The sequence below is a fragment of the Nematostella vectensis genome, chromosome 7 (assembly GCF_932526225.1).
Source record: "Nematostella vectensis chromosome 7, jaNemVect1.1, whole genome shotgun sequence".
In the NCBI taxonomy this organism is placed as follows: domain Eukaryota; kingdom Metazoa; phylum Cnidaria; class Anthozoa; order Actiniaria; family Edwardsiidae; genus Nematostella; species Nematostella vectensis.
Window position 1 is genome coordinate 8,441,248 of NC_064040.1, and position 24,784 is coordinate 8,466,031.

The 24,784-nt window shown below is 41.9% G+C and overlaps 6 protein-coding genes across 6 annotated transcripts; 4 read left to right on the forward strand and 2 right to left on the reverse strand.

The window, feature by feature from the left end:
* The first annotated feature begins 920 nt into the window (after positions 1–920).
* Positions 921–14,544, forward strand: LOC116618619 (crossover junction endonuclease MUS81). Its single transcript, XM_032382546.2, has 18 exons — positions 921–1,135; positions 1,225–1,297; positions 2,027–2,208; positions 3,334–3,429; positions 4,080–4,160; positions 4,740–4,878; positions 5,173–5,378; positions 5,749–5,804; positions 5,884–5,945; positions 6,219–6,314; positions 7,976–8,053; positions 8,832–8,944; positions 9,207–9,323; positions 9,700–9,795; positions 9,973–10,095; positions 10,722–10,825; positions 12,394–12,477; positions 12,908–14,544. The coding sequence occupies exons 1-18, from the start codon at positions 1,016–1,018 to the stop codon at positions 12,972–12,974; spliced, it is 1,893 nt and encodes a 630-aa protein (XP_032238437.1). The 5' UTR covers positions 921–1,015; the 3' UTR covers positions 12,975–14,544.
* A 748-nt stretch (positions 14,545–15,292) lies between these two features.
* LOC5513032 (histone H3, embryonic) lies at positions 15,293–15,699 on the reverse strand. The gene is made up of 2 exons (XM_048730234.1): positions 15,574–15,699; positions 15,293–15,448 (listed from the first exon to the last, which is right to left on the reverse strand). The coding sequence occupies exons 1-2, from the start codon at positions 15,697–15,699 to the stop codon at positions 15,293–15,295; spliced, it is 282 nt and encodes a 93-aa protein (XP_048586191.1).
* A 501-nt stretch (positions 15,700–16,200) lies between these two features.
* LOC5513031 (histone H4) lies at positions 16,201–16,512 on the forward strand. Its single transcript, XM_032382550.2, has one exon. The coding sequence runs from the start codon at positions 16,201–16,203 to the stop codon at positions 16,510–16,512; it is 312 nt and encodes a 103-aa protein (XP_032238441.1).
* A 640-nt stretch (positions 16,513–17,152) lies between these two features.
* Positions 17,153–17,994, reverse strand: LOC116618621 (histone H2A-like). Its single transcript, XM_032382547.2, has one exon. It carries the CDS (start codon positions 17,923–17,925, stop codon positions 17,545–17,547), a length of 381 nt encoding a protein of 126 aa, XP_032238438.1. The 5' UTR covers positions 17,926–17,994; the 3' UTR covers positions 17,153–17,544.
* Positions 17,995–18,176: 182 nt separating this feature from the next.
* LOC116618622 (late histone H2B.L4-like) lies at positions 18,177–19,292 on the forward strand. The gene has a single exon (XM_032382548.2). It carries the CDS (start codon positions 18,242–18,244, stop codon positions 18,608–18,610), a length of 369 nt encoding a protein of 122 aa, XP_032238439.1. The 5' UTR covers positions 18,177–18,241; the 3' UTR covers positions 18,611–19,292.
* Positions 19,293–20,653: 1,361 nt separating this feature from the next.
* On the forward strand, positions 20,654–24,205 carry LOC5513030 (optic atrophy 3 protein homolog). Its single transcript, XM_001633288.3, has 2 exons — positions 20,654–20,795; positions 23,847–24,205. Exons 1-2 carry the CDS (start codon positions 20,654–20,656, stop codon positions 24,203–24,205), a joined length of 501 nt encoding a protein of 166 aa, XP_001633338.3.
* Positions 24,206–24,784: the final 579 nt, after the last annotated feature.

Consider the following 24,784-nt stretch of genomic DNA (forward strand, 5'->3'; position numbering starts at 1 on the left):
CCATGACGTCATACAGAGCACAAAAACAGACGGATGAGCAGGCAAATAAGCAATAATAAGTCAGCGGTGTAAGGTGAAATGCGACAAGCACAGGTAGACCAATCTCACTTGCTGACTAGAGGGGTGTGGAGGGGGGGTATTTTGTTGGAAATACCGAATACTACAGGACTGAGAAATGAAAATAGCATATTAGGGAATGTATTCATTAATGGAATGTTTTTGATAATATTATGCGAGTGTTTAGGCTAATCTAGAAACAGTTATTCCAAAAATTCACTGTGTACACTTAAAAAGGGAGGGAAAAGCATTTAGACTTAAAGGAGCTATTTAGATTTTACTTTACGGGTAAATGAAATCCATACCCACTCGAATATTTTTTTCTCTTGTATTCCCGTATGGTTTCCATTGTCTATCAGTTGACATCTGGCTTCCATGACGTCATACAGAGCACAAAAACAGACGGATGAGCAGGCAAATAAGCAATAATAAGTCAGCGGTGTAAGGTGAAATGCGACAAGCACAGGTAGACCAATCTCACTTGCTGACTAGAGGGGTGGAGGGGGGATATTTTGTTGGAAATACCGTCATAATATTTATTTAGAACTATGTACCATGTACTATTCTGTATAGTCTTTTGATAATACCCAAATAAATGATGACTGTCTGCTTGTCTGTAATATCTAATAAAGGGACGGCAGAATGGTCACAAAATGGTCACACACGGGGGGTACCTGGGTTTGGAATACGGACTAAGTCATAACGTAGCGTTATCACAGATGTGAGCTTGGGATACCTGTGGAATTACTGCGGTCGTCACGCCAAAGAACGATAAAAAAGGGACCTTTCAATGCCCTTTCTGCCTGATTCATTTTTCCATGTCCGTAATTGTGGGCTACCTGTGCTATAAAGAGACTGGGGCAAGCCGCGGGTAATTTCAGTTTTGATGCATTGATGGCGGATATGTTTCTACTTTGTCCTTTTCTTCGCCTAGGGTTGCATTTTAAAGGTTTCTTAGATGGGAAGGAAGGCTAAAAAGCCTTTTGAGAACCCTAACCCGCTGTTTTTGAAATGGCTGGAGGAATGGCGCGACGAAGCCCGTGCGAAAGACTCGAAACTCAAACACGCTTACGCGAAGGTAAAAGTTGTACTAAAATTACTCTATATATGTTCTTGCAATTCTCTCATTTTTCCAGTTTAATAACCTGCTCTGATTGGTTGTTCAAGGCCGCTTCATCAATGTGCAAATACCCGATGCCTTTGCAGTGTGGGCGAGATGCAATGATTTTAGAAGGAATAGGTAAACACAGTGAAATCAATCCGTAATCATAAGCCCCCCCCCCCTCCCCCCCCCCACACACACACCCCACACACATTTTCTTAAAGTTTTTGTATCATGCGCCTAAGAGTATTTCGTGGCCTCCTACAGCTCTGTAAACTGTTTATTCTCCTGCTTGAATGTTTTTTTTTTTATTTCCAGTCAAGTTCCTTGCTATTTGTTTCTCTTTCTTGCACAAACTGTTTTTGGTTATTTTACAACCAATCATTCAGATATCAAATGCAGCGGCGTAGCCAGGATTTTTAACAGGAGGGGGCCCAAAAGGGACTTTCATGCATTTTCTCCTGTACTTTAGATAATGTCTCATACATTTACTGTATTTTTGGCTGCTAAAAATTGAGGCTACGCCCTGGCTAGCCCCTGAAATGAATTTTTTTTACCGCTGGAAGCAGTTCTATTAAATATCACCAAGTTGATTTTTTCTTCAATATGGCATCTATGTCTATGTAACATCAAGGAAATTCTACAAAATGACTTGGATTATAAATACATTTGCCTGTTCATTATGTTGATGATATTTGTATGATAAACACAGGGAGATCCTGTTATAACACTGTTACCTGCCCTTCTTGTGCTTGGTGGCAAACAGTGTTTTTCCACTTCTCCGGTCAGCCACTTTTATCTGCACCTCCTCCCATGTTCTCCACCCTGCCTCGTCCCTGTCCTTTCACTAACCCTGTTCAATGGTAGGGGAGTCTATTGCACAAAAGCTGGATGCTGCCCTGAATAAACACTATGCAGAATTGGGCATAGATCCACTTGCCCATGTAACTCATCCAGATAATACGAGTATGGCACGGTCATCGTCATTGTTAAGCGTTCCTTCCCCTAGTGACTATGGATCTCGACCTACTGCAAAACGAGCCAAACAGGTAATGATGATTTGATTTGATTTGCAAAACAAGGTTAACTCCCATCATTAGAATACAATTTCCCCTGCGTTATTTTCACCTTATTAGTATTATAATTTATGCACTAGTCAATTGAAACCCCCATGGTCCAGGGGAAGGGTGGGGGGTTAGACTTTCACCCTGTACAAAACCAAGAAAAGCCCCCACCCCCTCGGGACAAAACTGCAGTTTAATGCACCTACCCCTTGGGATGCAAACTATAGGCAACTACCCGACAACAAGTCATCTGAAATAAGCTTTTTTTTATCTGTCTTAGCCAGTACATTTCAGCGACTACATTTGTACCAATTACTATGAAGGTAACAGTTACAAAAGAGATGGAAAAATAAATCGTCTTCATCTGGCATTATTTTTTTTAAATATTTGTTTTTGCACATGTCGCCGTGCAGCATGCCACACGCTGATACATGGAATTGCTTGCTACAGAAAAAAAAAAGAGTCCAAGCCAGAAACTAACATGATATTTATGATACTATTCACTTGTCCCAAACCCCCATGGTGGGGATAAGTCTTAGAGTAAAAAACTGTCAATTCTCCCACCCCCTCGGGACAGATTCTCGTTCAAAAGTGCTCTAAACCCCCACCTTAACCCCACACTTCCCCGGGGCCATGGGGGTGAGGGTGGGGGTTTCAAATGACTAGTGTATTACATCACTTATAGTATGTGAAATTCAATTTCTTGGAACTTTAAAATCACCAAATCACCTCACATTTTTTTCTAAAATATGAGTATAGTACCAATAAGGTTCACTTCGAAATGAGATTGAGGAAGACAACAGACAACTTTCTTGCTAAAGCTTTTTAACCTCAAGGTGTGGGCTCAAGTTTTGGCAGAGCATGTTGCTTAAATATTGGGCTTTGAAGGAGACTAATAAATCCACCTTGAACATGAACAAATAGAAAGTTATGTTTCACGAACTATAGTACCCCATTACTTTACGCATAAAAAGCACATTTTTTTATTTCTAAATAACATTTCTGTCCTTTACTGAAAAGCAAGTTTCTACAGATATTACTTCTAGATGTTATTGACACACCTTTCTGAGTTACGCTGTTGACACTATTTTTATTAATTTTATATCAAAGAAGAAACAGCCTCCTAAATCTGGAAAAAAAGAGTATGTCCCTGGGTACAGGACTGGAGCATACGCCCTGATCCTCACCCTGTTCACGGATAGTCAGGTGAGACAGGCGCGTACCCAGGATTTGCTGAGGGGGGAAGGGGGAGCAGGGGGAAGGGGGGGAGGGTTGTGCAGTCATTGGTATCAAATGGAAAAAACAAGGGGGGTGCCTGCAACTGTGGTTTATGAACCTGGGAGTGGGTGGTCTCAATAGAGATGTGTAAGATGAAGTTGCGAATGGTGGTCATAATGATTATGGTGGTGGTGGTAGCGAGGAAGGTGGTAGTGACAATGGTGGTAGTTGTAGTAATGGTGGTTTATGGTTGTGGTGTTGTTGGTGTTGGTAGTGATGGCTGATGGCAGTGGTAATGGTAGTGCTAGTATTGGTGGTGTTCGTTGAAGTGGTGGTGATTAATGATGGTGGTAATGATGAGCGTGGTGGTGATGATGATTGTGGTGGTGGTGGTAATGATAATGATGTTTTTTATGGTGGTGGTAGTGATAATGATGGTGATGATGATGATGGTGATGGGAATGATGATAATGGTGATAGTGGTAATGATGATGATTTTGGTAAACTGATAATGATAGTGGTAATATATTAGATGTTTGTCACCCTAACACTCAGCCTACATGGGTCTATCTGAATTTCTGATTTTAGATGGTCTTTCAATGAGAACTAAATAATAAAGTACAATTTTTGCTTTCTAGCACCCAAAAAGTTGTGGTTACATGAACAGAGCTGAACTTCAGCAACAAGCCCAGGGCCTGTGTGACACATCTTTTACAATAGTAAGAGAAAATAATAAAATGAAAAGTGCCAAATGTACATGTAATGTAAATGTACACCACTAGCACACTACACTACAGTAGTCTTTGGCTGTCTTTGTACTCAATTTCACAAAGAGAGAAGCAAATTAAAATCCTTACCCAAAAGCCTAATTCAATAGGTTTTCCCTCTCAATTCCTTGAATTCAGTCTTTCTAATCCCTGGCCTACCTATAAAACTTGCTCCCAACTCAAACTGGCAAGCTATTAAAGAGAGCTAGAGTGCAGTGGACAGGAAAAATCTTGAGAATATTAGAAAAGCAATTTGACTACTGATCACTGTAACATTAGTCTTTTCTTGCTGTGCATACATTCCTTGTCATGTTATAAGCCATTTCTTGTTGTGTTTTTAAGCCATTTCTTGTCTTTTATTCCTTATTATATTGTATAGTAATTTCTTGTCATGTGTTATACTTTTAGCCATTTCTTGTTGTGTTAAATTGCCATTTCTTAATTGTATTATACTTTTAGCCATTTCTGGTTGTGTTTTGTTGCCATTTCTTGTTGTGTTATACTTTTAGCCATTTCTTAATTGTGTTATAGCCTGAACCTGGGACAAGGTACACAGCTTGGTCTTCCATGAGCACGCTTATCAAGAAAGGTTATGTCATCAAGTCAAGTAGCCCTGCTAAATACTCCATTACAGATGAAGGCTGTGCTCTTGCTCTAAGACTACAAACTGGTGAGACACAAGCAAACCATATGGTGGTGGGAGGCTGAACCCCTTCCTATTTTGCTTTACTTATCTATCTTAATTTTAATATATGGCCAAAAGATGTGGGCCACTGCATATGGTGGGGGTGGGGTGGGGTGCATTCATAGGTGCCATATGAAAAAAGGATGTATTTGATGATCCTTCAATAGGACATGACTTTCTGATTGGCTATTTTGATAAATAGGGGGCTGGTTCCCAGTCTTGTGAATTCTGTGACATTTCTGATTGAAAATTCTGCATGTTTTTTTTCTTAATTTCTAGTTGGACCGCCTGATGTTGGTTCTCCCGGGAGACCTTCTGTTGCACCCTTCTGTGTAACTGCCCCACATGGGTCACCCATTGCAAGGGCATCATCAATGGCAGTGCGGCATACCCCTGCTGTCAATCATGCTAGTATAGTTGATGATGATGATGACGATGACAGTATGGATATCACCCATACACAGACTTCAACAGCCACAGGCATGGTAATATGAGATGAGAAAGCTACCAAAAGCTAACATTTTGCTCAACTTTGCCTGATGTAGTTGGACTATTAGGGTACAGAATTTGAAACGAGCACTTTTGTTGTTGTTATAAAATACAAAAAGAAAGTTAGAAATAATTGAAGTGAATCTGCAGCTTTTATAATATTCATTGAGCTTTGTACTCAAAGTCTGACAGGAATAACAACTTAGGCATATCCCTTTTGTAGTTGAATGTGTGTAAAAAAACACTCTCTTCCTTCACAAAGTTTGATATCTAAAGTTGACATATAGGAGGAAAAATTATCAGGGGACGCAAATGGTTTAAAATTTTATTTTGTTTAGTTTCTGCATTTGTGTACCATTCCTGCAGATAGATGATCCAGGCCCTTGTCTGATTGAACATGTCCAGTTGTTTGCCCCAAGCCTGTGAGTATATGTAATTGTCATTTAACTTCCCCTGGCTTTTATATCTCAGACATCTCTGATTAAATTTTGTTTTGTCTAGACCATCACAAAGCATTAGTGGGACTGGTGTAAACTTCACACCAACGTTCACGCTAAAACCAGGTAATCTTGTATTCCTTAAGTCCTATACTTCTCAATTCCAGTTGGCCAAAATGTAATAGAAGCTCAAAGTAGGAATTTGGATGTACACTTCATAATGCATAGACATTTAGCTCTGGCTATAATAGCCACGTAGCCAGGATTTTAACGGGAGGCGCTATATATTTGTCTGCTAGAAATTTCCTTAAATTCCTTATTTTAACCTTATGCCAATGAATTAAATAAACAAAATTATATGATAGATAAATGGAGGGCATTTTTAAATTTATGACACAGGTACATTTGACATTGTTCTGTGCGTGGATTTCATTGAGACCACTGGTGGGGCAAGCAAGAGGAAAGACACACTTGTACCTGAACTACAGAGCAATGGTAAGTCAAGGGTAGTGATGGTGGGGAAGGTTAAGGGATGTGATAGAAGGGGAGGTACAGAGCAATGGTAAGTCAAGGGTAGTGATGGTGGGGAAGGTTAAGGGATGTGATAGAAGGGGAGGTACAGAGCAATGGTAAGTCAAGGGTAGTGATGGTGGGGAAGGTTAAGGGATGTGATAGAAGGGGAGGTACAGAGCAATGGTAAGTCAAGGGTAGTGATGGTGGGGGAAGGTTAAGGGATGTGATAGAAGGGGAGGTACAGAGCAATGGTAAGTCAAGGGTAGTGATGGTGGGGGAAGGTTAAGGGATGTGATAGAAGGGGAGGTACAGAGCAATGGTAAGTCAAGGGTAGTGATGGTGGGGAAGGTTAAGGGATGTGATAGAAGGGGAGGTACAGAGCAATGGTAAGTCAAGGGTAGTGATGGTGGGGGAAGGTTAAGGGTAGTGATGGAAGGGGAGGTACAGAGCAATGGTAAGTCAAGGGTAGTGATGGTGGGGGAAGGTTAAGGGATGTGATAGAAGGGGAGGTACAGAGCAATGGTAAGTCAAGGGTAGTGATGGTGGGGAAGGTTAAGGGATGTGATAGAAGGGGAGGTACAGAGCAATGGTAAGTCAAGGGTAGTGATGGTGGGGGAAGGTTAAGGGAAGTGATAGAAGGGGAGGTACAGAGCAATGGTAAGTCAAGGGTAGTGATGGTGGGGGAGGTTAAGGGTAGTGATGGAAGGGGAGGTACAGAGCAATGGTAAGTCAAGGGTAGTGATGGTGGGGGAGGTTAAGGGTAGTGATAGAAGGGGAGGTACAGAGCAATGGTAAGTCAAGGGTAGTGATGGTGGGGGAAGGTTAAGGGATGTGATAGAAGGGGAGGTACAGAGCAATGGTAAGTCAAGGGTAGTGATGGTGGGGAAGGTTAAGGGATGTGATAGAAGGGGAGGTACAGAGCAATGGTAAGTCAAGGGTAGTGATGGTGGGTGAAGGTTAAGGGTAGTGATGGAAGGGGAGGTACAGAGCAATGGTAAGTCAAGGGTAGTGATGGTGGGGGAAGGTTAAGGGTAGTGATGGAAGGGGAGGTACAGAGCAATGGTAAGTCAAGGGTAGTGATGGTGGGGGAAGGTTAAGGGAAGTGATAGAAGGGGAGGTACAGAGCAATGGTAAGTCAAGGGTAGTGATGGTGGGGGAGGTTAAGGGTAGTGATGGAAGGGGAGGTACAGAGCAATGGTAAGTCAAGGGTAGTGATGGTGGGGAAGGTTAAGGGATGTGATAGAAGAGGAGGTACAGAGCAATGGTAAGTCAAGGGTAGTGATGGTGGGGAAGGTTAAGGGTAGTGATGGAAGGGGAGGTACAGAGCAATGGTAAGTCAAGGGTAGTGATGGTGGGGGAGGTTAAGGGTAGTGATGGAAGGGGAGGTACAGAGCAATGGTAGGTTAAGAATAGTGATTGAAGGGGGGATACAAAGCAGTGGTAAATTAAGGATATTGATGGGGGTGGGGTACAGAACAATGGTAGGTTAAGGATAATGATATACAAAGAAAAGTGATGAAAATTATAATGGTAATTATTACAAGGAATGCTAATACTAATGATGATATGTTGATGATGATGACACTGAAAAGTAGGATGGCATCAGATGGATATACAAATTATGATAATGCCCCTATCTTAAGGTGTGGAGCACAGTGTGCGAAAGCTCCAGGTTGGGGACTTCTTGTGGGTGGCACGTGAGAGAACAAGACCTCTCCCAGGTATTTTCCTTTTAGAATCAGATCTCCCATGCATGTATGTAGTAGATCTCTCATTAGGGCTTCTGGAATTACACGCTTGTGCCGAAGCGTAATCCGAGTAATCCACAAATTTCTGCATAATCCCGCGTAATTTGAAAGACAAAACATTTAAGTGCACAGCTGATTTGTTCTTTTAGGGTTCTTACCTCTATTTCTTGTAAAAGAGAGAGATATTTTTCGTAAGAATGCAATATTTCGAACTTCTTTGCTAAACCGCAAAGACCTAGGCCTAATAATAAAATACCTGTTTTAATTTGCTGGTGGCTAGGAGCAAAGAATCCCGCATAATTTTAAGTTTTTTTTCGAGTAATTCCAGAAGCTCTGTCTCAAGCATAAGAAGAAAATACAGTACATTTCCTTCATTTTCCTGTCCTCATAAAAGATGTCAGCAGAGTTTTCTGTGGGCCACAGATTACTAGTCAATAACCCATCACTAGTGGAGAGACGCATGCTAAGTTAAAAAATCCCACCAAAGTCTTTGTAGTTCTCTTTAGAATGTGCTTTACAAATTCAAAGAATCTTCAACCATGGTCCCAAAATATCCCAACTGATGGCAAAGCTTCCTATTTATTCCTAATGAAATAACAGACCAAATTTTTATTCAAAGATATTTTCGTTCTCTGGTAAATGCCATTAAATCATCAAAATTGGAAAATTTAAATCTTACGAAAAGAAGCCTCTTTGAAACAAATCACACCTCACACAATACAATATGCTAATAATTTTACTGTGTTTCTAGGTCAGCTTAGCTTACCAGTACGTAGGGAACTCGTACTTGATTACATTTGTGAGAGAAAGCGGATGGATGATTTAAACCAGAGTATTATTGATGGCCGTTTTAAAGAACAAAAGGTTTGAGAATGAAGTCATAATAGACACACATATTGACCTGTGATGCAAGTAAGTTGTGAGTTACAAGTATTTCTTGTGTGTTCTCAACAACATCATGCATACAGTTTTCATTGGGTGTTTAGAGGGACTATAGAGTCCAAGCTTGACCATGAATCAACCCCTCATCAAACTCAAACTATTTCCTTATGTGTGCTTGTTACTCAATATGGGAAAGATTTACCCCCAACACCCCATCCAACTTACTAATGTGTACTTGTTGTAGTTCCGGTTGCGTAACTGTGGACTGCGGCACCCAATCTACTTGGTGGAGGACTTTGGATCAGCGCAAAACTTGAGCCTCCCTGAGTCAACCCTCCAACAAGCTATCGTGAACACCCAGGTGAGTGCCACACCCATGGCCACACCCACCACATGATAACACTCCGAGTAAACAGTAAAACTCGACCTCACGTATTACATGATAACAAGTAACTGGTACAACTTGACCACACCCATCCCATGATAACAAATAACCAGTAGAACTTAACCACACCCATCACATGATAACAAGTAACCAGTAGAACTTAACCACACCCATCACATGATAAAAAGTAATCGGTACATTTTGACCACACCCATCACATGATAACAAGTAATCGGTACATTTTAACCACACCCATCACATGGTAACAAGTAACCAGTAGAAGTTGACCACACCCATTGAGTAACTGGTACAACTTGACCACACCCTTTTATTATTTGTGTGTGTGTTTCAGGTGATTGATGGCTTCTTTGTCAAGCGCACACAAGACTTGCGTGAGTCTGTGGCATACCTCACTATCATGACGAGGTTTTTGCAAAGCTTTTACAAGGTAGGGGAACCCTGTGGCATACCTTCCCATCCTAACAAGGTTTTTGCAAAGCTTTTGCAGTAAAGCGAATGAGCGCACTGTTCCTAAGATAGAAAGTGTTGCGACCTCATTGAAGTAGATACGTTGTAATTTGACTCACGTAGATCGCTATTTCTGTGTTTCTTTGTACATACGCAGGACAAAACCCTGTTGGCCTTTCCGCGAGAGCACCTTGACTTTATGGCATCATATGACCTTTCTTCTTCTCAAGTACCACTGATGACGTTTGAGGAATTTAGTGAGCGGACGGTGAAGAACAAGGTAAAATATAGATACAGTAAATGATCTAACAAACGCCCGGGGCGCTTATTAAATTTCGATGGTCCGAGGGGGGCATTTAATAGATAGGAGGCGTTTTAGAGAGGGGCGTTCTTTACAAACTATAACAAAATAACTAACCCAAGTGCAGTAGAGTTCTAGTCTCAGTCACAATCACGTTAGATCATAGCCTGCGTAGCAAGCGTTTCTTGAGCAAATCCCACCCAGCAGAAGCCAAATTCAGATTAATCAAATATGATTTATATTACCGAAATTCCTATGTCGTTTGTTTTTAAGCTGTAAGGGAGGGTAGGGGATGGGGGCGTTACATAGAGGGGGGCATTCATTAGATAGGCGTTATTTAGATAGGGGGCGTTTAAAAGATCATTTACGGTACACATGTAGTAAAGATAGAAGCGCACGTATGGTACACTAGTACAGATACAAGCACACATGTGTAGTACAGACACAAGCACACATGTGTAGTATAGATGCAAGCATATACAACTTACTATGATATAGATTATTTTGATATTCTGTCACTGCATAGTGCATGGGTGCAAGTTTAACGCGACACCCCTTCAGCAAATATCAGCAACACGCTCATGTGTTAATGCCATTCCGTACAGGCGATGACAGTGAGTGAGATGTTTGGCAAACAGTTGATGCAAGTAAGCGGCATGTCAGCTGACAAGGCTGTCGCGATACTCAATAAGTACCCTACACCTAAAAGGTATGTAACCACACCTTGATATCTTTATAGAGACATCTGGAATCTACAACCCCCGCCAGACATACACACACCACCCCCCCCCCGTATTGTTTCTTATCCCATCCCCCCTAAGTACCCTACACCTAAAAGGTATGTAACCACACCTTGATATCTTTATAGAGACGTCTGGAGTCTACAACCCCCGCCAGACATACACACACCACCCCCCCCCCGTATTGTTTCTTATCCCATCCCCCCTAAGTACCCTACACCTAAAAGGTATGTAACCACACCTTGATATCTTTATAGAGACATCTGGAGTCTACAACCCCCGCCAGACCTACACACACCACCCCCCCCCCCCCCCCGTATTGTTTCTTATCCCATCCCCCCTAAGTACCCTACACCTAAAAGGTATGTAACCACACCTTGATATCTTTATAGAGACATCTGGAGTCTACAACCCCCGCCAGACATACACACCTCCACCCCCGTATTGTCTCTTATCCCATCCCCCCTAAGTACCCTACACCTAAAAGGTATGTAACCACACCTTGATATCTTTATAGAGACATCTGGAGTCTACAACCCCCGCCAGACACACCCCCCCCGTATTGTCTCTTATCCCATCCCCCCCATACACACCCCCCCGGTATTGTCTCTTATCCCATCCCCCCCATACACACCTCCATCCCGTATTGTCTCTTATCCCATCCCCCCCATACACACCTCCATCCCGTATTGTATCTTATTCCATCCCCCCATACACACCTCCATCCCGTATTGTCTCTTATTCTATCCCCCCCATACACACCCCCCCGTATTGTCTCTTATCCCATCCCCCCATACACACCTCCATCCCGTATTGTCTCTTATTCCATCCCCCCCATACACACCCCCCCCCCCATATTGTCTCTTATCCCATCCCCCCCATATACACCCCCCCGTATTGTCTCTTATCCCATCCCCCCATACACCCCCCCCCCCCGTATTGTCTCTTATTCCATCCCCCCCATACACACCTCCATCTCGTATTGTCTCTTATTCTATCCCCCCCATACACACACCCCCCCCCGTATTGTCTCTTATCCCATCCCCCCCATTATGTCTACAAGAGATCACAATTCTCATCTCATGTGTAGATTCAAGTATCATGCGTAGATATCCTATCCTACCCACAATGGTAGCCCTATTCCTAATCCTTACCCAACGGTCACCCAAGACATTCCTTTTTCTCCCTATCCCATTGTCTTTCATGCCCTCCCCTAATTGTCTCTCGTGGAATCTTCCTCCCCTTACCCATACTCAAGGAATTTCCTATCCATATTATCCTTCATACCCTCCCCAAATTGTCTCTCATGAAATCTTTTTCCCCTTACCCATACTCAAGGAATTTCCTATCCATATTATCCTTCATACCCTCCCCAAATTTTCTCTCATAAAATCTTTCTCCCCTTACCCAGTCTCAAGGAATTTACTAGCCATATTATCCTTCATGCCCTCCCTCAATTGTCTCTCATGTCATCCCACCCCCTTACTGCCTGATAATATGCTCTTCCCCAATATAACAAGTTTTTGCTGTTTGCTAGCTTGATGGACGCGTACGACATGCAGCCCACAGATAGCCACAGGGAGTCCATGCTCGCATGTCTCAAGTACGGCAAGACACAGAGGTAACCATGCCGCATGTCACTATCAGCTACAGCCAGGTGGCTGTAAGCGAACACCCTCGGTATAAGTGCCCGCTACTAGAACCACACAAGAATGGTTCCCACAAGCGAACACCATTGGGAAAAGTCCCCGTTACTAGAACCTTACGTGAATAGTTCCCACAAGCGAACACACTCGGAAAAAATTGACCTGTACTAGAACCATAAAAGAATAGTTCCGACAAGCTTACACCATCGGGAAAAGTGCCCGCTACTAGAATTATACGAGAATGGTTCTAACAAGCAGATACCAAAGGGAATGGGGGATCTTCAATTTACAAGAAACATGGCAGTTATACCTTTAGATACGCAACATTTCGCAAGATCAAATTATTTAAGAGCCCTCGATGATACAACGCTTCATATCAGTACAAACACTGTTTTCTTTCCTCAGAAACCTTGGTCCATCTATCAGTCGACTGGTCCGTATGTTGTACTGCACTAGGGGCAGCCTCTACTGATAGACATCACGAAGACGCGTGTACCCAGTCTCTTGTCTAGGTATTGCAGCCAGTGCTGAAAAACGCAAGACTAGTTCCAGTATCGCGCGGTTAAGCCTGCCTTTTTTTTTTGAAATGGCGGCGTTTTACCGGCGGACTGTCACATTTTGGCGAATGCTAAGAAATTTAGACCAAACTAAAAGCCACAATTTTCTTTATGACTCCCTCATTATCAAACAAATCCGTCATCTTTTGTACAGTATGGTTTTAATACTGTACAGTTAGTCAAAACAGCGACTGAAGTCAGCCTTTTGTACCTTTATGCACCTATCAGCTGCTTCCCCGAGGGGTCGACCCTTGGGGATACCCCGGGGATATGTGGGGGATATACTCGACTTTGTATTTGCGAAACAAGTTTTGGGTGGGGGAATTGTCATGACTTTGTATTTCTTCTTTTGTCAACAAAAATATATTTGGTACCGCCGTCAATGTCATTATTTGGTTTTGAAGCCCTTTATCTGCGTGGACGCAAGCTTGCCGCCATATTTGAGGAAAAATATTGAACTAAATTTCCCGCGTTTAGTATCACGTGACAGTGATTACCGCTCGTCCTCTTTCATCCTCGTCTGCCTGATTTGAAGTCGAAAAGTTTAGTAAAATCGAGTGTATTGACATTGGGGAGGAGGAGGCAGAGGTGCTTGACAAGTTTTTTTGCAACAAGTGTGTTAAATAAATTGTTCTATGCTGTCCAATTAATTTTTGTGTTTCAACTATAAATGCGCATCCAGCACTTTTTAGCACCCAGTTTTTATCAGCAGTCTCGTGTGTTCAGGCATGTAATTAAAAATGCTTGTCTGACAAAAAGTGCACCCAATAAGCAAATATCACCCATAATTTCTTGAGAAAGGTGCATGGAATTTGGCATGTGACTACGGGGAAAAGTTTGTCAAGTTGACGTGTTTCATGGGAAGTCTCAAACTCCTACATCACAAGTCAAGGTATGTCTCAACTTCAAGGTGAATTATATTGTCGACCTTCTAGGAACTGTTAGATAGCAGGGAAATTGCAATGCAAAAAGAACCTAACAAGCGGACTTTGTAGATGAAAAATTCCCTTCCCCAGGGGGAAATCATTGAGATTGTTTCTCCAATTTTACAATCCCCGTGGTATCCCCGGGAGTCGACCCCTCGGGCAAGCCGCTGATAGGTGCATTACTCGAACGATTCAACACTACGATTGTGCTTGTTTTCGCCAGAGCACGCGCATACGCATACGTTCTTTAGCACTGTCGGTATTGCGAAGCAGGAAATCGTTATTATGTCCGAGAAAAGGACTGCCTCTCCTGCTGTATTTTGCTGATGAAAGTCCAGTATTTCACTCTGAGGATGTATGGTTACGCGTGGATTGGGGAATGGATGAATTGGGTACAAGAAAATTGTAGATGCGAATCACATCATATGCAGTAAGAAATTACTCCAGGAGAAAAATAAATAGAGATTACACAGTTCTCCTTCCAATCGATATCAAGGTTCTTTAAATAAGAGAGGGATTGCTGTACTGTTAATTAGAAAATATGTTTTTTAAAAGAAAATGTACTGTGGTGGATTTATTATTTACAGTATTGCTAAAAGGTGGACAGTTTCATCTAGATCCATCGAGGCCTTGCGACTGGGTAATAGAAAAGGGTATCGTAAAGCCACGAGGTGCACCGTACTTGTATTCTGCAACATGATTTTTTCTTTAGTATTTAATCACGCACGTGTATATTGAAGTACAAAAAGTTATGCCCCTAGGAAAGCGAAAAACCTTTCGCCAAGAAAGCAGCTAAGATGGCAAAAAAGGCTGCAAGAAAGCACAGGGAGCTCACCTCCACGGTCTGAGTAGTTTTAGTTTTTTTCGGAGCCTTCCTACGGTTTAAATAAAGTTCCGAACCGCGTTGCGTTGTTGTTTTACTGCGTATGTGCCGCTTGTCTGCCTGGCGCTTGTCTCGTTGGTTAGCGGTGTAACGGCTGTCGTCTCGGCTGCGAAATGGTTTCCTTGTCACGACATACCTTTTGAACCAAATCCAAAAACGCGCAATATCGTCGCTTAGAGGCCATTTCCCATATTTGTTATACATAACTCAGAAATCGATATGATCATACCATCATTTCATATACGTTATTCTCGGTTATACGCAAGACGAAGCGGCGGGAAATGACGATTACCAGCACATTTAAGTTTTTGTATATTGTGAACGTGGCCAGGGAGTGGGAGTAAAGATGCACGAAGCTCGTGACTTTATTTGTATGTGGTGGCTCCTAAAAGAGCCGTTTTGTTGCGTTCTTGGGAGGGACTGTTTACGCTCTCTCGCCACGGATGCGGCGGGCAAGCTGGATGTCCTTGGACATGATGGTGACTCGCTTGGCGTGGATCGTGGCGCACAAGTTGGTGTCCTCAAACAGACCAACAAGGTAGGCCTCGCTAGCCTCCTGAAGAGCCATCACGGCGGAGCTCTGGAAGCGCAGGTCGGTTTTGAAGTCCTAAGCGATCTCGCGGACCAGACGCTGGAAGGGCAGCTTGCGGATCAGAAGCTCGGTCGACTTCTGGTAGCGACGGATCTCTCGGAGAGCGACGGTACCGGACCTGTAACGATGAGGCTTCTTCCGGTGGCGGGAGCACTTTTACGTGCTGCCTTGGTGGCGAGCAGCTTACGGGGAGCCTTTCCTCCGGTAGATTTCCGGGCGGTTTGTTTGGTACGAGCCATTTCGTCTGCTATAAGCGAGTAAATATCGTTATTTATCGGTTAAAATAATTTATACTTGCCGCCTATAGTGCTGATCGGCTAGGAAAACTCGTAATCTGATTGGGTCGTTTCCAGCTCACTAAAAGCCGCCAAAATTGCTGCATTTCTAACTGCTAAGTTTTCCTAAAATATTTATCTTATTCCGCAAAAAGGTTTGAATAGACATCTCCAGCTATGTAGGCCAGACCATTTTGCACATTCCGATGTAATTATTTTTGAAAATTGGTAGAAGAAAGGGTTTTTATTTCAAGATAACAGCGTCTAGAACGTGATCCTCAAATGGTTTCGGATCAAAATGTTGGTAATTTGAATTGCAGATATCAAATTAAATTATTGACCCAAGGAGATCATTAGCATGTTATATGAGATGACGTCGTGTTTCCTTTGAGGGCCGACTAGAGGATATATAAACTGCCATAGCGGTATTCCAGCTCCAAACTATAGCTTCAACTCATAGTCAACATGTCTGGTCGCGGCAAAGGAGGAAAAGGTCTAGGAAAGGGAGGCGCGAAGCGTCATCGTAAGATCCTTCGGGACAACATCCAGGGCATCACCAAGCCCGCCATTCGACGTCTCGCTCGCCGTGGTGGAGTCAAGCGAATCTCTGGCCTCATCTACGAGGAGACCCGTGGCGTTCTCAAAGTCTTCCTTGAGAACGTTATCCGTGACGCGGTTACCTACACCGAGCACGCTAAGCGCAAGACTGTCACCGCCATGGACGTGGTCTACGCTCTGAAACGACAAGGCCGAACCCTTTACGGATTCGGCGGCTAGATTATCTAGTCAACAAAAATACAACGGCTCTTTTAGGAGCCATCACATAAAACGAAAGTCATGATCAAATGCATAAGCGTCAATAGATGTATTTTATGGCTGCAGTTCTTACTTGCGTGCTCGTATTGCATGCTCTGAATCTCTTTTTTTAAACTAAATAGAAAAACATGAGGGACAAATTCTGAACGAACATGCGCACTTCGAAAAGATGGAGAAAGAAGATACAATTTCTTAGAATGGTCATCAGTTCCTTGCATTCCGGACTGATTTCCCCTTTTCAAAATACAAAGAATAAGAGGCCAAAATGCACATACCCTGATTTTGGCTTTTTAAAATATTTTTTTTCTTGATCATCCTTCCGCTATGTATGGGCTCAGGGACGAAAACCTCAAATTTCAATGATACTTTACAAAAAGTCGCATCAATTTAAAAAAAAGTCGCATTTGATATTTTGTTTGATATTACTCACTAAGTACTTAGGGGAATTTTTCGCGAGGTTGAGACAACCTCGCTGGCCACTAAATAGAGACGTTCGAGGCTCTAGACCAGGGTACCTTATTATGTGAAATGAGCTTATTGGAAACGTCAAGTCTTTGTTTTTCCGTCATGTCAAGTAGAAACAAAATATACCAGTCAATACGTCATGGCAGTTATTAAACCTATTCGAATTTTGGCGGGCTTTTTTAGCGCGTCGTTTTTTTAACGGGCAATGTACACCCAGGTATGTTAACTGAGATCCGAAGACCTCTATAATTAGGCGGCGACGATATATGGCTGGTGGAAACGTTTTATAGAACGTAAGCTATATATGTGAGATGGAATTATCTTTCTTATTCACCAATAATCTTTAGTAATAGGATAACCCTAAGAGTTATACGGCAAAAATAATTATGTTGGAATTTTATCAGAGTCTGTGTTTGTTTGTATGAATGTGACTGAAATGGAGCATAAAAGATAGCATAAATGGCATGACTTCAGTGTCAGTTGGTGGCTCCTAAAAGAGCCGTTGTTTTGTGTAGCAGTAGACACTTCTTATGCCTTGGCCTTCTTCTCGGTCTTCTTGGGCAGAAGAACAGCCTGGATGTTGGGTAGCACGCCACCCTGAGCGATGGTGACACCGTGGAGCAGCCTGTTCAACTCCTCGTCGTTCCTGACTGCCAACTGCAAGTGACGGGGGATAATCCTGGTTTTCTTGTTGTCGCGGGCAGCGTTGCCGGCCAACTCGAGGATCTCAGCGCTCAGGTACTCGAGCACGGCGGCCATGTAGACCGGGGCGCCAGCACCAACACGCTCGGCGTAGTTGCCTTTGCGAAGATGACGGTGGATACGACCGACGGGGAACTGAAGCCCTGCACGGGATGAACGAGTCTTGGACTTGGTGCCCTTAGCTTTGCCTTTGCCGCGACCTGACATTTTGGGAGTTTGGTAGTTATACTCTGCCGAGTGAATAAACTGAAGAGACAGTCTGTTTCGAGTTTATGTACCCCAACTTGGTAATTATCGGATCAAAATGCACCAATCAAAAATCGCTGTTTCTCAATGGAACTATGACCTTTGGTATATGATATTGATAGCCCTGCCAAATTATCATATTAACTTCAAAGCAGCCAATCAAGAAACAGGATTTTCGATCCGCGATCCATTCAATCCACCCGTCGGTTTGATATAAATACGACCATTTGGCGGTTGTACCTCTATTGTGACTTCGTCTTCTTAGCAAACCAGAAAAATGCCGCCAAAACCAGTTGGAAAATCCGCAGGCAAGAAGGCCGTCAAGAAGCAGGTCGGAGAAGGAAAGAAGAAGAGAAAGGGAAGACGTAAGGAAAGCTATGCTATTTACATCTACAAGGTGCTGAAGCAAGTCCACCCCGACACCGGTATCTCGAGCAAGGCCATGGGCATCATGAACTGTTTCGTGAACGACATCTTCGAGCGCATCGCTGGTGAAGCTTCCCGCCTGGCGCACTACAACAAGAAGTCCACCATCACGAGCAGGGAAATCCAGACGGCCGTTCGTCTGCTCCTCCCCGGTGAGCTGGCCAAACACGCCGTGAGCGAGGGAACCAAGGCAGTCACCAAGTACACCAGCAGCAAGTAAACGGCCCAATCCGTGCTGCACCGAAAACAACGGCTCTTTTAGGAGCCACCCAAATGACACGAAAGTCACTCCCTCATGCAATCTATGCGGGCTATAAAGTTGAGCCATACCGACCGATTATAATCTCCGTCCTTGAAAATAAAACATCCCTAGGCCTAGATACACAAGTGCTATCGATCACTATGAAAACAGATGGTCAAATCCCCCTCTAGACTGTTTTTACAGCTAACCTTTCTGTACCTCCAACCCCGGGTTAAGTACAAGGTAAATAGCAGAGCCAGTTTGACTATTTCCGTGTAACATAAATTAGCTAGCATTTGAGTGTAGAGTTGTTTTGGCGCCAAAATTCTCCCCAATGTTTTGTCCTTTATATTGACAGAATATTAACTCTAACCTGCACACAAATTATAGAGTTTTAATCGCCTTCAATATGCTAAAACATTTGAATTGTAAGGAACTAAACATTTAGGACGTGCATTTTATTTAGGATTAATCTAGTCATGAGCCGAGCACATTTAAGTCCTTTAAATTTACTTGTGCGCTAAGGCAAACTGTTGGATTTGAAAAGCATGCATTATTACAAGAAGCTAAAAAGCATACAACATAGCTTACACTGTGGGGACTGTGGAAATATCTATTCGAGGCTATAACCCTGAACAAGTAATAAATCATATTATTCATAGCTATCTAGCATGTGATTTTGGGGAGTTTCCAAGATATGCACTTTACGAAAGAGCTAATCAACTAGTGAATTTTACTCTAACATTTTGCTCTTGTGCTAATATATCCTACTTTTTCTTCTATAACTAAGCACTTGTTCTTTTGTCGCCAGGTGTTTTGCACGTGAGTTTGACAGCGAAGGCGCGAAGCATGCAAACCAAATTGGTTTGCCCGCTTCGCGCCTTCACTGTCAAACTCTCGTGCAAAATCATAACATTCGAAAAATTATATATGCATTATATATACCAATGGCGTGGCTCGTTACATTTGAGAAATCGCTTTACTCCTGCGGTTGGTGCGCGGGGGGTGTAAACGAGCTTTCTGTCGGTAATTCGCTTTTGCGGCTGCACTTAGTGCAGGCCCGTACCCAATGGACGTGCTATTTGAAGACAAAAACTATAAACTATAAACCATCCGACAATAAATGTCCCGTGAAGATACTGCAAAGTCTGAGGCTGGACAGATTTTTATCAGAGAAGTCATTCCTCCCCCCCCCCCCCCCCCCCCCACGAAAAAAATATGGTCCACTTTTTCGTATTTCGCACCCCCCCCCCCCCCCAAGAAAAATCCTGGGTACGGGCAGGGGCTCATAAGTAGCGGCAATCATCTGTAGTATATAAATGTCACAGCGTTTCCTAGGATCAGGCTATTTTTAGACGCGCGTGCACGAACGGGCCAATCAGCTACTTTGACGTTGGTCGCGCGCGCGAGTGACGTGAGGCTGCACGCGCCAAATTACAGTTAAGGAAGAATATATTTTTATCTACATTCCGTCGGTTTTGTTTGTTTACCAAAAGAATTGCAAGCTAGAATTCAAAGTCATAGGTATGGTTGGATTCATATTGAAGAAGAGAGCAACAAAAAGTCAAAGTATCGAAGAGAGAACATAGCTTTTTGTCTGAGACTGCGCTTGAAGTTGAGATCAGCCAAAACGTCAACTTAAAGGTTGAATCTGATTGGCTCATCCGCCTGTCTAAAAATAGCCTGATCCTAGGAAACGCCGTGACATCAATATAGTACCAGAACATGGGGAAGTTGATTGCCCCTACTTATGAGCCCCTGGTACGGGCCTCAGTGTATCACTTGACACTAAGGACTGCTGCGCAGGAGACTAACTGCACAGTGCTCGAATCGGGATTCTTGAAAAACACGCAAAATGTAAACATATAATACTGGTAGATGACAGCAAATAACGACTGTGTCACAAGTCATTTATGCTTGAGTACTAGCCCCAGGCATCTTTGCCGAGCTGCCTACCAGGCTGCCTGTCCTTTGAAAACCACAGGAGAACCGCAACATAACCTCGCCGTGCAAGATTTCAAGATGGTGGCCGGAGCGTTTCCCTTATTCAAGTTAATGACATTAGGAGTTAAACAAGTCTCCAAACCGATCGCTAATGCCATCAAATCTGGTGCTAAGCAGAGCCCTTTCTTTAGGAAGTATGTCTGCGTTTTACCTGGTCAAGGTAAGAGTTTATTTTCGCTGTTAAAATTAATTTATTAAAAGGCATCGGCAAAACATGTAAGATAAGTATACTTAGTAATCAGAAGACATGCCGCTCGTGTGACTCTTTTATACTACACCTGCTTCTAATAAGGTTGAAAATCAGTTTGAATATGTTTCATAACCTGCAGTGTCCGTAACGCATAAATGGTGGAATCTTGGTGTGTGAAAGCCGTTTGCTTTTATTTACCGTCCCTTACTTATATTTGCTAATTTATTTGATACTCACATTTTAGGGGACTACAACACATGGATTTTCCACGTATAATCTTTTTTTAAATAAGTGCATCTTTTTTTTCATTTTCTTCTGGTTATATACAGTTGTATTAGAAAGCGAAAGGTGCACATTTTTTACTTTAAAGCGATTTAAAGTAAAAAATGTGCACCTTTCGCTTTCTAAGAAAACAGAAAACAAAGTTGGTTACCCCTATTTTTTATTTGCTCAAATAGTTAAAGATATACGGAAAAATGTTTATTTTCTCGTAAAAGCCGAAAAAATACTTCAAAATGGAGCTTTTACCATATAAATAGTGGCGAAAACATATCTTTTAGTGTGGTCTCTTAAAATGTGATTCGTTTTGAACGTTAGCTACTACGGGTTATTGTTTAGAAGATCGGATTTTGGCAGCCCGACAAACAGAACTTAATTTTCTAAAGACTATAGGCACTATTTTTAAAAACTAAGAGTTGTGATTTTTCTTGCGCGATCAGTAAAACGTGTCATCTTTACGCCCCTCTGTTGTGAAAACAAGGTCCAGTTAACCCCATTTTTTATTACATTTTTTGGCAGCCCTTAACTTCAATATTGTTTATGCCAAGTTTTAAAACATTGTGGCTAATAGAACTATTTCATGGGAATTACATTAATTCTAATCTCTCGTAAGTGACCATCTTATTGGTGCGACCAGCTCCATTAACAACCAAAATTTCAAACCACCAACAAAGGTTATCTTTTGTTTTTAAGCTTTCGTAAGCAAGCCACAATGATTTTTCTCTTTGCAACACCAGATAAACCATCATGTCGCTAATGCATGCTAAAATCACAAGGTAGAACAAAGATGTAAAAGAATTTTATTATATTACAATCTTCTGAATTTAAAAAGGGGAATAACATTTCTTTTTCTAGCCCAAAGCCAGCTCCACGATTTATCCTTTTTCCAGTCAAAACTGCCATCCATTTGTTTGTTGCACGCAAGGGGAATGTGACCAGCAATTTTCTTGACTACATTATTAAGATTACGGTTTACCTTTATGATTGTATCCCTCTAAAAATGAGATGTACATGCCTTATTTTTTGTAATAACAAAAAAAATACACATACTTAGATTCATAATATAACTGAGCACCTGCTCATGACTATTTTTCTTAAGCAATTTTTTTTGTTTGGTTTGGTGCCGAAATATCCAGAACGATACTGTTGTCTTTAGCGAAATGTTAGTACAATATCTGCAGATTAACACAATACATTTTATTTCCAACAGCACATGTCAATCTTCAAATGGATATTTCATTTTATCCATATTTCATTCAAGACTATTCTATTTCAAAGTTGCTGTTTGCGAATTGTGGCCATTTTATCACAAGAATATATATTTTTTAAATTAAAATGCAATAAATACGCAAAAAAAGAGAACCCCTTTTGCAGGGAGACTATTAAAGTTCTACATGTCTGCCAAATTGTATGACAATCAGGTGAATTCTAGTGCTCCAACATTTAACAAGTTTGCTGCTTTTTGTGCATTTTAGTTTCATTGTAATGTTCCGCTAAAGGTCATGAGGTCCCATATTAACTATCTAATTACCTACAATTTCACACATCTTGGGATACCAGTCAAGAATGGGTGCCATTCTTGACTGGTACCCCAAGATCTAAATCTTTAAATCTATTTAAAAAATGAAAAATAAATCTGTAGAAAATATGGCGCTATGTGCCGTTGAAAGGTTTCATCTTTGTAAATGTGTGCAGCAATATTAAACAAAAAAACATGCATTAAAAATTACAACGTTATTATCACAATAGCTTTCAGAACCCATTTTGATAATTCTCCTTTAAGCAACCAGTACCTATTTGTTAAATTATTTTGGAGTCAAGTGGTTGCTTACAAGAGAAAGCTATCATAAGCAACCAGCTCTGTTAACCAATGGTGTACCCAGGATTGTGGGGGCCCAAAAAGCGCTTTCAAGGCTTTTTCTCCTGTATGTTAGATAATGTTTCATACATTAACTGTATTTTTGGCTAAAAGAAGGGGGAGCCCGGGCCCCCTGGGCCATTAACCACCACAATTCTCAGTTCCCAAGGGTGGTCGCTTGCAACAGCTTTGACTGTATCAGCTTTTACTCACACTTTGGACCATCCCTGCACTCCCCACTCATGTACATCCATATTTTCCAAACTTTTGGCCAAATAACAAACACCTCGCTGAAATAAAACTAGAAAGGTAGACTAGAAAGGGATTTGGAGCAATGATGGGTTGAGCAAAAAATTACTAAATGTCTTTCCTCCCTCGTTGACATTGATAGTTCACATATTTCCAGGGGGGAGGGGGGAGGGACTCTCATTATACCAAATGAGGTAATCATTGGCAAAATAAATTTCAACCCCCAGGGATAGCACTTTAGTAGTGGTGAACATGAGGTGTGGTCGAAGCAATTTCTAACTCTTAGTACCAAAAACAAACATATTTTCATTAAGACATCATTAACACAAGCACCTCTCTTTTCTGTTGAGTTGTTTTTAGGATGTGATGATGCACTAGTGTGAGACTGATCCAATAGTGTGAGACCCACTAAAGGATAGCAGAAGGGGAAGAAAAGTGAACCACCCCGAAGGGCAAAGCTTTTAGTATCACTTTATCACCCCTGTCTACTTTTATGGAGAGATCACCAACCCCCTCCCCCCTCCCCTGGAACTTATTCGAGCAATAACATTGCTCATTTCTCTGTCATTTGAGTGGTCTCCGTGTCTGTTCCCCCTGGCAACAGAACTATCAGTCTATCAACATGTTTTCTGCAGGGTTCCATTGGCTGGAGACAACCGTCAAGATGAAACTCCTTGGCCATGTTGGCCCAAGTCATATCAAACCACTGAATGAACAAGTTGCAGTTGAATTAACAGCAGAGATGCTGGGTGAAGGTTTTATATTTGGTGTTGGAGTAGCAACGTTGTTATTTGAATACAGAAGATCTGCAAAGAAAGAAGATCAAAAAGAAGCAGCACAAAATAGCAAGATTCTTGCATTGCAGACTCAAGTTAGCGATCTGGGAATAGCTATGGAGATACAAGCAGCAGAGATAAGAGAACTTAACAGGACTTTACAGGGCTTGAGAGGATCTGAGTTAGATGAGAAACATAAGGATAAAAGGAAAAAATAGATAGGTTGAATTATTGAAAAAATGTAAATTAAGCTACAAATTAACCACCAGGGCAATAGGACTTTTAAAATGGATAGATTTTTATTGTCAAACCTTTATATAAGATTGCTACTGGATAAACACAGTACAATCGCTCAGTCTCAGCCATGACTTAGAAGATCTAATTAACTTGGAATTTATAGGTTATATTAGACCTGAGGACAACCAAATGAAAATGTCCCAACACATTATCTGAGAGGTCCAAGGGCCAATCTTAGATATTCCACTAACTAGTAAGGTCAGTCTGTAACTGTAAATTTTTGATTGAGTGTATTGGCCCAAAACTGTAATTCAATACCATGCAACAAAGTCATTATTATTATGATTCTTATTACTCAGGTTATTTTATATATTTTTTTTCTGCATGCTGCACATTGCAGCGATCATTAAATTATCATGTGTATAAGTCACTTGTCATGTGTATTTTAGCATGAGTGTCAGGCCCTTTAATTGTACCCTTTAAAGTATATACCGGGAAGCGATTAAAAGTTTTATTTTTCCTCTCCAACTTTTAATAAATAAAATCGCTTGATACTCGGG